We start from the raw sequence: 16,257 nt of genomic DNA on the forward strand, positions 1-16,257 counted from the left end.
CTAACATGATGTTCTATATAGATGTATATATTGCTTGCATATATTAATATATTTACTGTCCTACCAACTTAGGCTGGAAGTTATATTAACATTCATGCCAAGGTGGGGAAACTTTTTTATTATAAGTCACTGACCAATAGGATGAAAAATTTGGGTCCCATGCTAGATTACCAAGAAAACATTTTTTCTAGATTTTTATTTTTAAAACATGCTACTAAACTATAAACAGGAACTAGAACATTCTATTTAATAAATGTAGCAACTTAAGTAATATATATTTTACACAGTCGCTCAAATAGTTATCGTAGTCAGTTACAGTGTTTGCAAAGTGCTAGTTTCCAGTACAGAAGCACACAAAAGACAAATTCAGAAAAAGGACAAGAAGAAATGGTCAGAATACAAATGCCAGAGAGATGTGGAGACAGAAAAGAAAGCTAGTTCAAAATAGGAATAGCTTATATTCAATGTTTTCCAAATTCTAATGCATTTTTACAGCCATAAGCAAAACAGATTTGCAGTCCAGCTCCTGACATGTTGCCAGAAAAAAATTCTTTTTCTTCACTCAGGCTCACAAATGTCTTACATCCACCCCAACAGTGTTTCTCAAATGTTCCTGCCTTTCTCCTAGAGCCACTCCCTTTGATCACACCTCTAAAGATCTGCCAAGATTTCCAGGTGAAGCAGAAAATAAGCAGTTGAACCTCTCCCTTGGCTAGCCAGGGGAGAAAAAGAGGCACTCTTCAAAGAAATCTGACAGGGAGGTGCATGGTCGGCAGATGTACACAACCACTGAAATGAAAAGATCAAGAGGGAAACCAAGAACAGGAAAGTCAGGGATTCATTTTTGAAAGGCACAGAGTTCCTAGCCAGCTGCACTCTCCGCTTCTGCACGGTCCTGGCATTGCTACTCAAGTACAGTTAACGCTCCTCACCAGTGACAGCAACCAAATTCTGTGTTGGTGGGGACTGGAGATCAGGGAACAATGTTCTGTAATGAAAGATTCAGATTCTACCACAAAGATGTGTGAACAGGAGCAAGTCCTTTGGAGTCAAGGTATTTTAACCAATATGATGACAATACCATAAGAGCAGACTTAGTCCTTAAAATGCAAAAATTAAAGTTATTATTAAATATGTCCCAGCTTACAGCAGCACAGATGGCTGTTGATGACACCAGACCACTTTGATGGAACGGCATCAAAATCAAGCACCAAAAGGATTTCCTTTATATTCCCCTGAGAATGGGACTCAAAAATAAAACCTTTCACAGAATACATACAGTACTTCTTTACAGCTCTGACGTATACTTCTCTTGCTTTTCCTTCCTCAAAAATATGAACTGGAATCTTCTGACCCATAACTACAAATTCAAGTCTTTTTATTCCTAACTCCCCGCCCCGACTTCCTTACTCAGTTTCTGATCTTTGCAAGGCCAGCTTATCCTGCAGGGCCTCTAGGTATCTGCTCCAACTAACTCAGGCATGGCAGATGGACAGGAAAAAACACGTAGACCCTGAAGAAGAGAGATCCTGGCAGTTCAGTAGTAATGTCTTCAAAGACTCAGAAAAGACTTGGATGTCACAAGCAGGAAGTTACAGGGGTCAAGTTAAGAAACTGGAGCAAAAACTGAAGCCAAACTCAAGAATTCACATCTAGTTAAATGAGAGTATAAGAATTAAGTCTGTATCATCATGGCCCTCCAAATGATAGTATGGTCAAAGGAGAAAATATAACTGCACTAAGCTAAAGTTGACAACTGGTCACCACAGCCTGAAATTTAGTTTTATTTAGAATCCAACCAGTAGAAGAGAACAAAAAACAAAAACAAAATAATTAGAAAACAAAACAAACCCAAAAAACCAACAAAAAAACACTAAGATTGAGATTAATTTTTAAAAACAATAATCTTAAGACAGGTTTGATACATTTCACTGTTTAGATACAGAGAACAGCAACAAGCAAATCCTGGCAAAAGACTGTTAACTATTCTACAGTAAAAAATGAAAAGCTAACGTCAACTCTAGTAAAGCCTAAATCTTTTCCCCATTCATTTCCAACTATATTTATACTTTACATTGTATTTTCCTTTGTAAAGTTAGACTTTACTTCTGTCACTTATTTTCTACTTTTCCTTCTTTATTCATCAGTAACTCCAAGATTAGGAGACTCCTGTGACAGACGGACAAGATATGGAAATTAGCAAAATACGTCTATGTTGACTAGTATTTGTATTTTATTTTCCAGGAGGCATGTTTTAGAACAGCATGCACTTCTGTTTGTCCACTGACTGACATGAACACACTGCTTATATTAAGGACAAAAGTTCTGTGGCTATATTTCTGGTAAAACATAATTTTTAATACATGTTCTAAAAAAACTGGCCAGTGATCAACAACTGGAATTATTTTTTATTCAGGTCAATTTGAAATTAAATGGGAATATAAATCATCTTAATACCAAATTAAATGGGAATACAAAGCCTCTTTTTTGAAGTTTTCCTAATAAAACAAAAGATGTATTTAAAAAATAGAAAAATAATTTTTTTAATTGGAGAAGCATGGATATGGTAGATTTTCTCAGATTTCTAAAATTACTTTCCTGACACAGCTGTCTTGCTTACCAGTCTGAACACCAGTTTTCTTAATTAAAAAAAAAAAAATAAAAAAGCATTATTCTCTGACAGATGTTTTAGCTAACCTTGGGCATGCTAAATATTTCCTTGAAATTTAAAAATATGCAACTAAAAATAAAATATGTATGTCAACTTTAATTAAGTTCACCTTAACTAAAACTAACTTTAGTTACAAAGTCCTCTTAGAAGAAGTGATTGACCTTCTATGGAAGGCTTTTTGTCCCAAAGCATGCTTCCAATGGTTCTCAGTGATACAGTTTCTACTTACTAGATAATATCAGCGGGGGGGGTGGGGGGGGGCACACGAAGAAAAAAGTAAAAACAGATGCCAGTATCATTGATACTCGAATCATCTTAACCTGTCCAAGTATATGAATAAAATGTGACCTACAAACCACACAAGGCAGAAGAACAAAATAACGTATGTGAAAATGCTCTGTAAACTCTGACATGACATAGGTAAGATTTACTGAAATTTGTTACCTAACAGTTTGCCAACTAGAACACCAGCATTTCTTTACAACTACAATAAAAGAATAACCACTATTCATTCTGTGATATATTGCAAAAATCTAAAGTTTTAAATGAAAAAATTAAGTTGTCCCATATATTAATTAGTATATTCTCAACTTTTAAAAGAATTGGCAACTGATATATGGTAATTGATTTTTTTCCTCCATCAACCCTAATCTTGATCAACTGAAATGCTATCTCCTACTTCCATAGGTGGTCGACTTTGACATCAGCACGAGACTCCCTTCTACGGCCCCTTTCGGCAGTGGATGCAGAGGTGACAGAAATGAAGAGCCGCAGGTGAACACTGCCTGTGCCAGTGTCGAAAATGATGGGAAGACAGCTAGCACTGTGCAGGCCGCCCAGGAGCAGAGTACAATACCCACGGTTCCAACCGAAGATCCTCGGTTCCTGCTTCTAATTCTAACTCTGTCTGCAGTGAGCTGTAAAAATACAAGCTGGAGCCAGAAGCAATAAGATGTGAAAACCAGGAATGTTTAGAACTAGTGGCTGCAATTTTAAACTTTGGAGTGGCAGCTCCCATGAGAACACAACAAGACAGTAAACATCTAAATCACTAGGTTCATTCTACTCGTGAAGACCTATTTCACGTTGAAAGAACAGTTTTAACTCTACTCTTCTTACGTTATTTTTAAAGAAAGGAAGCAGGATAAAAATCACAATGAATGCCCAACTTACAATTCTTGTAGCAAGGTTGCCTGAAGGGCTTTCCTTTTGAAAAGGCAATTGCCACTATGAGGTACTGAAAACTGGAGATAAAAAACACTGTGGTATTTTCATAATTTTGTATATTATGTGTATCAAGTTCGGTTTCATTGTACAAGTGTGAAGAATTCCAATACAGGCTTCTTGTTGTATTACAAGCACTAGAACACACAAAAAATGTTTACATTACTAAACATAACACATTTCCCAAAAGTAACCGATTTTACCTTAACTGTCCTGAATCTCTATCATAATATACATAGAAATCAGGGAGTGTTTACAGGGAGAGAGCCAATAATATCAAGGTAAAACACACAGAACAGGCAATACCAGTGTTAAGGGTCTCTTCTCTTTAGTCACATAATAAATAAGCCGCTCCCATTTTTAAATTTGGGGATGATGCTGATATAACACTGTCTGGTGACTATGCCAGAACAGACCTTAGGTTTGACCTTAGCTCTACCATTTTTTAGCTTAACTGAGGAAATATGATTTTATTTCTGAGGCCATTTCCTGACCTGTTAAGTGACATCTGTACCATCACAGGGTTACTGTAAGGAAGGAGGGATGACTCATGCCAGTGCCTGGGAAAGGCCCTGGCACTGAGACGGCCCTCAATATTCTCAACCTATGGCAGCTGCCCCATGGGCTCTACTTCCAGGTGGGCAGGACTGTGAAACACAGGTCACACCCATTACTAAAACACTAACTACATAAGCACAGGCAAGTAGTAACGAAATGTTACTGTGCTACAAATGAACTCTGGAGAGACTCCGGAACAATTCCACCTACTTCTTTTCATATGCAGTGTTTATACGTACATATAAGCAAACGGTAACGTTAAATTTCTTAAAGTTTCCTGAAACTTATATATTCTCCTTTCATCAAACTATAAATAAATGTTTGCATCTAAAAATTTAACTCCATAAAATTACCTTAGCGAATGGCTTATGTGTTTGATTAAGATAATGTTATCATAATTTGTCACTGACAGAACACTCTACCCAGAAGTAAGAGAAGCACTTGGTACCTTTTTTACAAGCTTTTTTGGTTTTAAAATGTTGTTTCCTAAACTTAGGGTAGAAAAGTTAGACACAGAAACATTTTGGGTTTAGGAGAGACTCCAGTGATTAATTTCAACTTTCTCATTCTACAGATAAGGAAAGCAAAGCTCAGTAGCAAATTAAGAAACTGATTCAACGTCCTCATTTTGGTAGTGATTACGAGGACCTTGCCTGACCATCAAGGAGTTACCACGATACTTATCAAATATAAACCAAATAATTTAAGTCTTTAATCATATTGCCTGTAAACTTTTATATACATTTTAAAACTTACTTTTACGTACATATATGTTACACGTCTTACACAGATTTTTAAAATGGATGGACCCACTTACTCTGACTGTGGATGCCATACTTCATACCAAGATTGCTGCTTGACCCAAAAAAAACCCAAAGACTGAAATCCAATGCAGATGATGATCTGAGACAAAACGGAGAAGAGAAGGGCCCCAGATATAAGACCCGAAGGTGGTCTCTGTGCCACAAGTTCCTTCCACGCAGGGTTTAAACTCACTGTATTGAGAAGAAAAACAGGAGGAGTTTGTACCTAAATTTGTTGCTATAAAACTCAGATTCATTTAGTAACTTACATTTATTTCTAACAAATCTTTAATATAAAAAATGTCCAAAACCCAATCCAGATGACATACATATTTAAGTAATCTGTAATCAGGCTTTTTGAAAAGTGTCCTTTTCTTTTTCACAAGTACTTCTATATTAGCCTACTGAAATTCAAAGAAACACTAGAAGTAAAAAAGAACATCAACTACATGTTTATGAACATAACTATAACATAAACTGTAACATTAATCACGATCCTTGAATGTTCAAACTAAGAATTTATTTATTTCTCAATCTTTAAATGAAAAGCTACAGTAATAATACATTATTTCCTCCCACTAAGAAGACATTAACAAAGGTTAGAAGCGATATAAATATAACAGTAACCAAAAAAGGCTTTAATCACTTATTAGGGTGATGCCTCCCAAGTTTCTCCATCATAACATTTCTCTTTGTAATTAATATGTAATTTGTAAAAAGATACTGAAACTATGTAAAAATCCTGTTCCTTATTAAACTTTCACTCACCAGTTTTAGTATCCACTAACGAGGATCTAATCCAGTGGTTCTCAACCGACATGATTTTGCCCCCCAGAGAATATCTGGCAATGTCTGGGGATATTTTTGATTGTCACAACTGTAGCTGTTACTGGCTTGTAGGGGCAGAGGCCAGAGGTGCTGGTAAGCATCCTCTATTGCACAGAATAGAATTAGCTGACTTAACAGATCAATCAGATCAGGGTCTTTTCATGGTCTAAGCCCATCATTCCTTCTATATTAGATTGCATTTTATCCTCAGAAAGAGCTTTCCCTTCTCTCCTTATTTACTTCCAATATGACCTTGTGAATATTCATTTGATTCAATGGTCCATATCCCATTACGTCATTACTTATTTTTATATAATCACAAAGACCAAAATAAACCAACATCTTGTGTCTCTTCCTATGCTGTACCGAAGACACAACATCACTTCTGCCATATTCCTGCCAAGAATTCACAACCCCAGTCTAAAGAGACTACAGCAGACAAATCCATATAATTGGTTTCTCTTCTCTCATAAATGTCAACATCAAGATGCCCCAAAAAAAGGCTGATGTAATATTCTGGATTAAAAAAGACTAAAGAGAAAACAATGAAATTTGTGAGCCTTGATTAGATCCTGGTTCTGGAGAACTAGGGAAACAAAATAAGTAGAAAAGACATTATCTGGACATATGACAACACTTGATTATGGGCTGTGGACTAATTAATATTGTGTGAGTGTTAAATTTCCTCATCTTAAGAACTATGTTTTTGGGTTATTTTAATGCTTATTTTTTAAGAGACAGAGCACCAGAAGGGGAGGGGCAGAGAGAGAGGGAGACACAGAATCCGAAGCAGGCTCCAGGCTGAGCTGTCAGCACAGAGCCCGATGCAGGGCTCAAACCCACGAACTGAGAGATCATGACCTGAGTCGAAGTCAGATGCTTAACCACCTAAGCCACCCAGGCACCCCATACCAATGTTTAATCATGTAAGAGAATGGCCTTTGTTTTATGGTAATATACACAATATTCAGAGGCAAAGGGGCATGATATTACAAACTTATTCTCAAATATTTCAGGAAAAGATGGACAGAGAACAATAAAATAGGGCAAATGAAAACAACCAGTAGTAAAAAGACAAATTTACAAAAACTTAATGAGTTACACCAGAATTTCTTATGCTTGTAAATCAATAGCAGCGCCAAATACTCACTTGTAAATACCACTACCAAAATGATTGCCAGATCAATGAAGAGAAACTGGAAGTCTCCTAGGTTACTTAAGATCTACAGAAGTAATTTTTAAAACATAATTAGTTTCCAGAAACTTTTTATACCATTTTCCCTGGCTTTAGAGTTTCCTCCTTTGGTTTCAGTCACCTCCTGTGCTGCCCCCATCCCAAATAACACCAACTTTAAAATGACACTTGAACTTGCTTAAATATTAAAACATACTTGCCTTTGAAATTAGTGAAATATAACATGTATTTGCAAATATTCAACTTATTAACATAAAAGGCATCTCCTAAAAATTCATTCAAAACGATCTTTTAAATTTTAGGCAAAAAGAAAACACAAACTTTTACTCACAATATTCAATGTTCTCGAAAATTAGTATCTCAGAGCTTCCTTAATATCTTAACACCATCCCTTCTGATACTATCTACAAATGGTAGAAAGGGATAGCTTCACAAAGACTCCCTGAGATGTCACTAATGTTAATTTCAAGAAAATTCTAAAGTGATCTCACTTCAATTATAAAATCTAGTGGAGTACCTAAGGATATCACTCTTTATACTTTTTCTCCAAAAAAGCAGGACTCCATAAGGTCCTACAAACTACTGCAGAAACATCTTTTCTCATTCTGGTCTTTTCTGTAAATGCATCATCACAAAGTTAACTACAATTCTGAAATATGTCACAGCTTGACATTTTGAAGAGTGCTAAGAAAGACACCCATTCTGAGCTAAAGGCAAAAAAAGAATACGATCATCTTTTATTCACAAGGCTTTAGCCACAGTTGTCAGCCTTAAAGAAAATGATATTCTAAGATTAATGAGATTTTCAATCTGTTACTCAAAATATAATAAACCAAAGGAAAACTTACAGATGCTAGTTATGTAAGTTCCATAATTAGTAGATGCATACATACTCAATTTTTTAGCTTAAGTGCCTTAACACTAAGCAGATCTCTACCAGCAATGTCGGTACTCACAGAATACAGCAGGGTAACACTGGAGTACTGTATGATGCTGTACAAAGCCATAAATTTAAACACACAGAAAGAAGTCATTAAAGCAGCACGGCCTTCCCTGTGAAAACAAATGTTGGCATGTAAATAAAAGCATTTTGAACTCCTCTTCCAAATCATAATTCTATCTTGACAGATGAACGGCAACATTTCAGTAGCTACAACAAAGCACTTTTCTACCAAAAGAATTAAACCAAAGCAGAACTGAAAGAAATGAAGAGTAGCAACGAGTTGGTAATTAAGGTATAGATCAAATCTACTAATACACCATTACAACAAAGTCATACGGATTTCTATATTTTTTCTGTATTATTAAGAGCAAGCCACAAAGAGAAAATAGGAAAATTTTCAATTTGTGCTACCTGATAAGGTTTGGCACACAGGAAATACTAGGAGTTTTGGAGGTAAAGGGAGATGCCACTGAAGCCTCAAGCTCTGATAACGAAATGCCTCCATGTGCTCTCTTCAAAGCCTAATGGTATAAAGAAGAAAAGTAGTTAAGTTTTGTGAACAGGACTCAGGTAGAGAAAGAATTATAAATCACAAAAACCATACTTACACCACAATCATTTGCCCCATCACCGCACATTCCAACAAAGTAACTGAGAAACAAAAATTGTGTTAAGATTCTGAGTAATTTTTTTTTGGTTAACATTTATTTACTATTGAGAAACAGAGAGAGAGACAGAGCATGAGCAAGATAGAGGCAGAGAGTGGGGGAGACACAGTATCCGAAGCAGGATCCAGGTTCTGAGCTGTCAGCACAGAGCCCCATGAGGGGCTCGAACTCACAAGTGGTGAGATCATGACCTGAGCCAAAGTCAGACACTCAACCGACTGAGCCACCCAGGCGCCCCCTGATTAATTTTTTAAAATGAACAACATTTAACTTAAGAATTTCTCCAACGGTGCCTGGGTGGCTCAGTCAGTTAAGGGTCAGATTTTAGCTCAGGTCATGATCCACGCTTCACAATTTCAAACCCAGCATAATGCTCTGTGCTGACAGCTCAGAGCCTGGAGCCTGCTTCTGATTCTGCCTCCCACCCTCTCTGCCCCTCCCCCGCTCACACTCTCTCTCTCAGAAATAAAAACATTTAAGAAAATTTACTAAAAAAACTAAAAAAAAAAAAAGATTTCTCTGATACATTACGAACAGCTGAAAGACCAAGACCTCCCCACTAAAACTGACGAATCTTTTTACCACAATGACCACAGGCATTTTGCTGTGCAAAGAGCACCAGCCTGCAAGTCAAATGACCTGGGTTATCGTCCCATATGTGTCACAAATGGGGCAAACAGTTTATTACTTGGCATCTTAATTTCCTAATCTTTAGAGCAAAGGTCTTGGGCCTGTACAGTCTTTAGTAACCTACGTTTAAGGCTATCAGTAAAGATTTCTCTCTTTAAAACTTGAAACATAATTATTTACAGAAACTCTAAAGTCCCTTCTACAAGCTGAGTTAATGAGCTCTATCTAAAAGATATCTGGAAAAGGAATTCTGATTTTTATTTTAGCTAAATAAATGAGTACATGAGCCTCTTGTAAAGAGGCACTTAGAGTTATCACCTATCTTGCGGGTGACAATTCTATACACATGAAATATTAGTTACTTTTCTGGGTTTGAAAATGAAATTACAATTCACAAGAATCAAACACCACCAATACTTACTCTACATTTTGCAATGCTTCTATTAATTGTGTCTTCTGATCAGGTGCCATTCGAGCAAAAACAGTGCCATGCAACATCAACTGGAAAAAATATGAATTTCGTTAAAGTATTATTCACAACATATTCTTGTGAACACATACATACATAAACCCAGTCACTAACCTTAGGAGCAAGGTCTTGAAAATGTTCCAATATCACTGAAAATGATTTTCCATTCATTGCAAAATGGTAACGAGTCACCTGAAGATTCTCTAAGCTATCATCAACCAATTTAATTGGAATAGCCTGTATATAAGACATTCAAAACAATATTTAGGCAGCCAAATTGAGTAATACAATCCTATTTTAAATATATCAGATCTATGGGGCACCTGAGTGACTCAGTCGGTTAAGCATCCGACTTCGACTCAGGTCATGATCTCATGGTGCGTGAGTTCAATCCCCACGTGAGGCTCAGACCCTAGAGTCTGCTTCAGATTCTGTCTCTCTCTCTCTCTCTGTCCCTCTCCACTTATGCTCTGTCTCTCTCTCCCAAAAATAAACATATAAATAAAATAAGATCTAAAACTAAATTCTTTCATTTGATATTTTACATAAAAGAATCAAAGTTTACCATTTTTTGAAAGTGAAAAGAAATTCAATTTTAAGGTAATCAACCAATGATGTTTGTTTAAAAAAAAAAAAAAGGTTAAATATCAGCTTCAGTTTGAAATAATGTATGAACTAAACGTTATGGACCATTGTATCATTTATCACTTTTAAAATAGGATAAATATCTGGGACCCTTATACTTTAAAATGGTGCTTCGCAGCTTTGGCTAAATATCACAATTTAAGGTACCTGGGTCTTACCTAGTCCTAATGAATCAATCTCTGAGAAGAGAGCCCAGGCGTCTGTTTTCATTTAATTTTTGTTGTGTCGAATTTTAATGCACCACTTTTTATTTCTTCAGACTACATTCAAACAAGCAAGCTTCAAAAGGGAAAAATCATCTTGACATTACCTCCGAGTCAATGGCTGATGAATTACTGCACTGTGTTAGGGTGTCTGCATAATGCCAATTTATCTTGGCAACTTTCCCATCCTTCGGAGGTAATGCTTCAGCAATAATAACTTTATCCTGAGGTAGTATCATTCCACAGTCTCTGGCCACAGAGACAGCAGTCAACATGTTGTCACCTAATGTTCAAAATATTGAAAATATGTTAAAATTAACATGGAAACATAAATGTATTCAACAACAAATACTTATCAAGAATATCTATTACCCCATGACTCGGCTTGCAAAATGAAGTTCATGTACGGTCTTATCCCTGGAGCTTCAAAATACCAAAAATCAGAACATACTGAGGCTTCAAAGGAAGCCTCAAATAATTCAAGCCCATATCTGCTAAACAGACCACTCTCACTCACAGTTTTTAAAGTCAGATACGTCCTGAATCTTTTCAGTCATGCACTAGTAGCACCCACCAATGCCTGGCACTGTGTCAGCCACAGAGCAGGTGCTCAAAACTATTTGCTGAAATAACTTAGCAGTGACTGGTAGTCTGTACAAGAATGCCTAATATCATAGGAAAAAAAAGAGAATGGATTACAAAAGCAAAAAGATAAGCAAGGTGAGAAGAATACAATCTTTATAAGATATAAAGAACCTCTCAGTTTTGAAAAGGCAAAAACTGAAAAGAAGCCTTGTAAGGAAAGGCTCAAGAGAAGAAAATAAACATATGTGAAAAGCCAGCAAAGGTCTGGGAAGTCCACCGCCACCAGAATGGAAGGGCAATATTATTTCTTCCCCTAATTCCCATATACTATTTCCAAGGGCATCCTCCATGGACAAGAGTGACCCCTTTGAGACACAAAGCCACAGTTTATCATGGCAGAGAAAGAGGGGGAAGAGAGGAGATGGAAAGTGCTTTGAAAGCGCAATCATTAGAACCAATGAATCGCTGGGATGCTAATAAATGCATATACTGGAGCTACATAGTAGTAAGTATACTATTAGATGGATCTCAGAGTCCCTTTTCCATATAAGGCTCAGTGAATACATAAAGCCATAAATCGACCACCTTAATTATGGTTATTTACTAAGAAAAAACACATTAGAGCTGCCACAATTTCACAAAGCTAAGGAAGGGAATTACCGAATTTATCAACAGCATAATAATACCAGGAGAATCATTTAGATGTGGTACTCAAAAATCAAAAGCAAATCAAACAATGGCTATCTTCACTAGTATGCATTCAAGCAAAGATAAGGAACATACTCTTCTACATAAAAATGTAAGTCTAACAAAATTCTATTAATCATTTTTCACACTACTGACACAGTTTTAAAAAAATTGCAAAAGACCCCAACATGAAAAAAACACTGTCTCCACCCTCTAGAATTTTATATCCTAGTAGAGAAAAAAAATGTGCAAATAACACAAGAAACAATAACTGCTGTAAGTAATACAGGATTTGAAGACAGGTAACAAAAAGGAGCTGTATGTAAATTTTTATAGTATGCCCTTCACCATTTTACTATTTCTATAAAGAGAATTTGCTAGCCCTTAAAGGAGTATTGCAAAGTTATCTTATACCTTTGAAGAATATTCTGAGCTGAAATAGGGCACGGGAGTATGAAGCCACTAGGTGCTTTTATAACTAACTGTTCATTCCACAATATTATATAACTTGGACTCTAAGAGGTACACTCAATTTTTCCTGTGTCCTTTTATGAAGTCTCACCTGTGACCATGACCGTGCGAATGTTGGCTTTATGCAAATCTTCAAGTACTGCAGGGGTTTCTTGCTTTAATTTGTTCTGCATTACAATTAATCCCATAAAGTCCATGTTGTTTTCAATGACATCTCTGCAGAAAAAGAAATTTTAACACATAATGGCTTAGAAATTTTAACATACAATGGAACAGTATCTATTCCCTTTATATTGATAAAGCAATTTAAAATACCAATAAATATAAACAATTTTATATGTTGAATATACCATAAATGTGTGTCTGAGTTCAATATCTAAAACTTGTATCTGGAAAAACAATTCCCAAGAGATACAAATGAAACTAAACTTCACCATTGGAAATGTAGTAAGGATAATTTGGAAAAGTTATCTTTGTAAGACACGAAACACTTGTAGTACTAAGGAATGCTCATCTTATGTTCCATCCACAAAATGAATAAGCATAAATAAATCTATGCTTTACTGCCCCTCCCATGCAACACACCCTAACTTAAATGTCCAGAGAAAAAAAGGAAAAAATTTGACCATAAGCACATTCAATACAGTTATATTGGGTTCATTATGATCATGCCTTTGATGAATTTTAGAAAAGTCTTGATCAAATTTTTTTTTTGTAAGTTTGTTTGTTTGTTTGTTTGTTTAGAGAGAAAGAGCATGCCTGCACAGAGAGAGAGAGACAAAGAAAGTCCAAAGCAGGCTCCACGCTTTCAGCAGAGCCTGACTCAGGTTCAATCTCATGAACTATGACATCACGACTTGAGCCGAAATCAAGAGTCAGATGCTTAACAGGCTGAGCCCCACGTATATCTTGATCAAATTCTTGATTCGGGAAGTGTGATATAAAAACTATTAGCAGTCTGACAATGAGATGTATTTGGGCTCCAGAAATGGGTCTCTGAGAATATTAATATTCAATAGCTATCAAGTCACTATTCCTTCAAAAGTTGAGTAACCACTCTGCACCAAGCAGTACTACCAGTCACTGGGAGGTCAAAGGTGAAAAGATATGAATCTCTACTCTCAAGGCATTTGTTTTGTATTGTTTTTTGTGAGAAAATACACATGCAAGCAAAGAGATGCATGCTAAAATAACATGTGCATTATCATGGAGATGGATGCATTCCTACGAAATCTCAAGCTACCAGCATTGTATCACAGAAATAGTTTTTTTTAATGGAGAAAGAAGGCTTGAAATTAGGAAACAAAATTTCAGACTGGCAATAACCAACTGGTTTTCTACACAAAATTCAACAGAGATATTTTCAGTACACAGCTCTAAAACATAAACACTCTCTGAAATATAATTTATAACTATGGGTGGTAAAAGGTAGTAAAGAACAGTTAAGGAACAATACAAACGATACTGCTGGCGATGATAGGAAAAATAAGCCTTGAAGCCCGCAAACGCATTTCAAAGAACAAAGCTGTACCGAGGTGAGACTCTGGGGTCAAAGCACTACAAGCTGTTTTCCCATGACCTGTTAGTTTCTGGCTGCTGCTGGTTTCCTTACTCTCCAATGAATGATACAGGTTATGGCAATTTTGTTCTCGAATGAAAAATACAATATTCAACTCAAGATAGGAAGGTTCAAGTTATAAGACAAATGCCCAAATCTACTCTTATAAAATAGAATGGAAATACAAGAGAGGGTCTTAGTTGAAGCATATGACAGAAGGGGAGTAGAGAAAGAGAGAAACGGGGATAGGATATTCTGGGCAGAAGGAACAGCCTATTCAAGGGCATGCAAGGATGTCTGAATATGAGAGGCTTAAGAACTACAGACAAATCTGGGGCGCCTGGGTGGCTCAGTCGGTTAAGCGTCCGACTTCGGCTCAGGTCATGATCTCACGGCTCGTGGGTTCGAGCCCCACATCAGGCTCTGTGCTGCCAGCTCAGAGCCTGGAGCCTGTTTCAGATTCTGTGTCTCTCTCTCTCTTTGACCCTCCCCTGCTCACACTCTTTCTCTCTTTCTCTCTCAGAAATAAATAAAACATTAAAAAAAAAAAAAAAAACTACAGACAAATCAGTAATTGATCTTTAAAGGTCCTAGCAAAAGGTGAAACTGTAGGGGTGCCCGGGTGGCTCAGCTGGTTAAGCATCCGACATCAGCTCAGGTCATGATCTCGCGGTTCGTGGGTTCGAGCCCAGCATCGGGCTCTATGCGGACAGTTAGCTCAGAGCCTGGAGCCTGTTTCAGATTCTGTATCTCCCTCTCTCTCTGACCCTCCCTGCTCACGCTGTCTCTCTTTCTCTCTCTCTCAGAAATAAATAAAACATTAAAAAACAATTTAAAAAAAAGTGAAACTGTAGAGAAAGAAGAGCCTAACATGGCCGTCACAGGAATTAGAACCTAACATTGTACACGTGTAGCTCCCAACCTTGCACACCCATCAGATCTGGCTACTGCTTTTCTGTTTTTCTTTGTTTTTCTTTTTTTGAAATGTTCATGCTTAAACTACATCCCCCAAATACTGTTTTAATAGGCAAAATTCCTAATGTAGTTTTTCCTTTTAGTTATTGGGCTATCCACTCCACTCCTCAGTTCTCACTCAGTAAAACAGGACTGCACTACAAATAAAAACACTGTCCTACTCTTCATTCAGTGTGCCTGAGACACAGGGGTCTCCCGCTTTTCCCAAGTTCACGTTAGGCCATTTTACTTTTATGAAAGACCCATGTTAGTACTCATTTTCATTAACCAAAAAATATCTGAGGAGGATATTTTGCTTTCAAGAAAAAAAGACAAGAGGCAAAAATAGCATTCAGCATGTATTTTGTAGCAAGCCATTTTAGAAGCACCGTACTTCCGAGCAGTGAGAGTGGCACTCCCAAGTTCCGTCCTTGGGGATTACAATTAGCATCTCAGCATCAAGCCATAGAGCTTTGAACTGTGTCTGTGAGCTCCTTACTCTCCCTTGATTTATTCTGTGCCTGCATTAGCAAGATGTGTCCTAAGCTATCAGAAAAGCTTCAGAGAGATTATTTTTGGGGCCTGGAAGCACTCAAAAGTTTTTCCACGTACAGTAATGGTACTTACTTCCTCACTTTAAGCCATTTCAGCTTAGGAACAGCTTCATAGGAATGCTCTACTTTGAAAGCAGGAAGAGCTGTTATTAACAGCAATGTTAAGAGCCCATAGTTTAGCCCCTGCCTTATTGGTATTATGTCATTTGCATTATTTAAACATGAACCTTAGGCACACATAGAAATAGCTCTTAAATCTGGATTCCTAGAACTGCACACGTTGGGTCAAACTGTGTGAGCAAATTTAAATTTTGATAGATACTACACGTTTATGATGAATCTACAATAGTGTAGTAGCAGTATGTTGTTAAAATTTTCCCAAGCCATCACCAACACTTGGTAATATCAGTATTTTCAATTTTGCCAACCTTAGGAGACAAGTGTTGTCTCACGGTGGTTTTATTTTATAGTTCCCCAAAGAACTAGATAAAGTGTACTACCATTTTCATGTGTTCATCGGCCATTTGTATGCCCTTTTCTGATTCTCATCTGCTTGTATAATTCACCTTTTTCAAATTAAGTGTTAATGTGTTTTGTTTTCTTTCTTTCCT

At 36.8% G+C, this 16,257-nt stretch overlaps 1 protein-coding gene across 5 annotated transcripts in view; it reads right to left on the bottom strand.

Annotated features, from left to right (window-relative positions):
* Positions 1-16,257, bottom strand: part of ATP13A3 (ATPase 13A3) — an 85,477-nt gene that overhangs the window by 15,767 nt on the left and 53,453 nt on the right. For all 5 annotated transcript variants that reach the window (XM_039230308.1, XM_039230309.1, XM_039230306.1 and 2 more), the window contains 10 exons: positions 12,672-12,796; positions 10,945-11,120; positions 10,104-10,226; positions 9,942-10,021; positions 8,831-8,873; positions 8,634-8,743; positions 8,236-8,332; positions 7,235-7,307; positions 5,271-5,448; positions 3,845-4,032 (listed from right to left, as the gene is read on the bottom strand). In XM_039230308.1, the coding sequence (XP_039086239.1) occupies positions 3,845-4,032; positions 5,271-5,448; positions 7,235-7,307; positions 8,236-8,332; positions 8,634-8,743; positions 8,831-8,873; positions 9,942-10,021; positions 10,104-10,226; positions 10,945-11,120; positions 12,672-12,796 (1,193 nt within the window). The remainder of the gene's footprint in view (positions 1-3,844; positions 4,033-5,270; positions 5,449-7,234; positions 7,308-8,235; positions 8,333-8,633; positions 8,744-8,830; positions 8,874-9,941; positions 10,022-10,103; positions 10,227-10,944; positions 11,121-12,671; positions 12,797-16,257) is intronic.

The sequence above is a fragment of the Hyaena hyaena genome, unplaced genomic scaffold (assembly GCF_003009895.1).
Source record: "Hyaena hyaena isolate Hyena2069 unplaced genomic scaffold, ASM300989v1 scaffold_45, whole genome shotgun sequence".
In the NCBI taxonomy this organism is placed as follows: domain Eukaryota; kingdom Metazoa; phylum Chordata; class Mammalia; order Carnivora; family Hyaenidae; genus Hyaena; species Hyaena hyaena.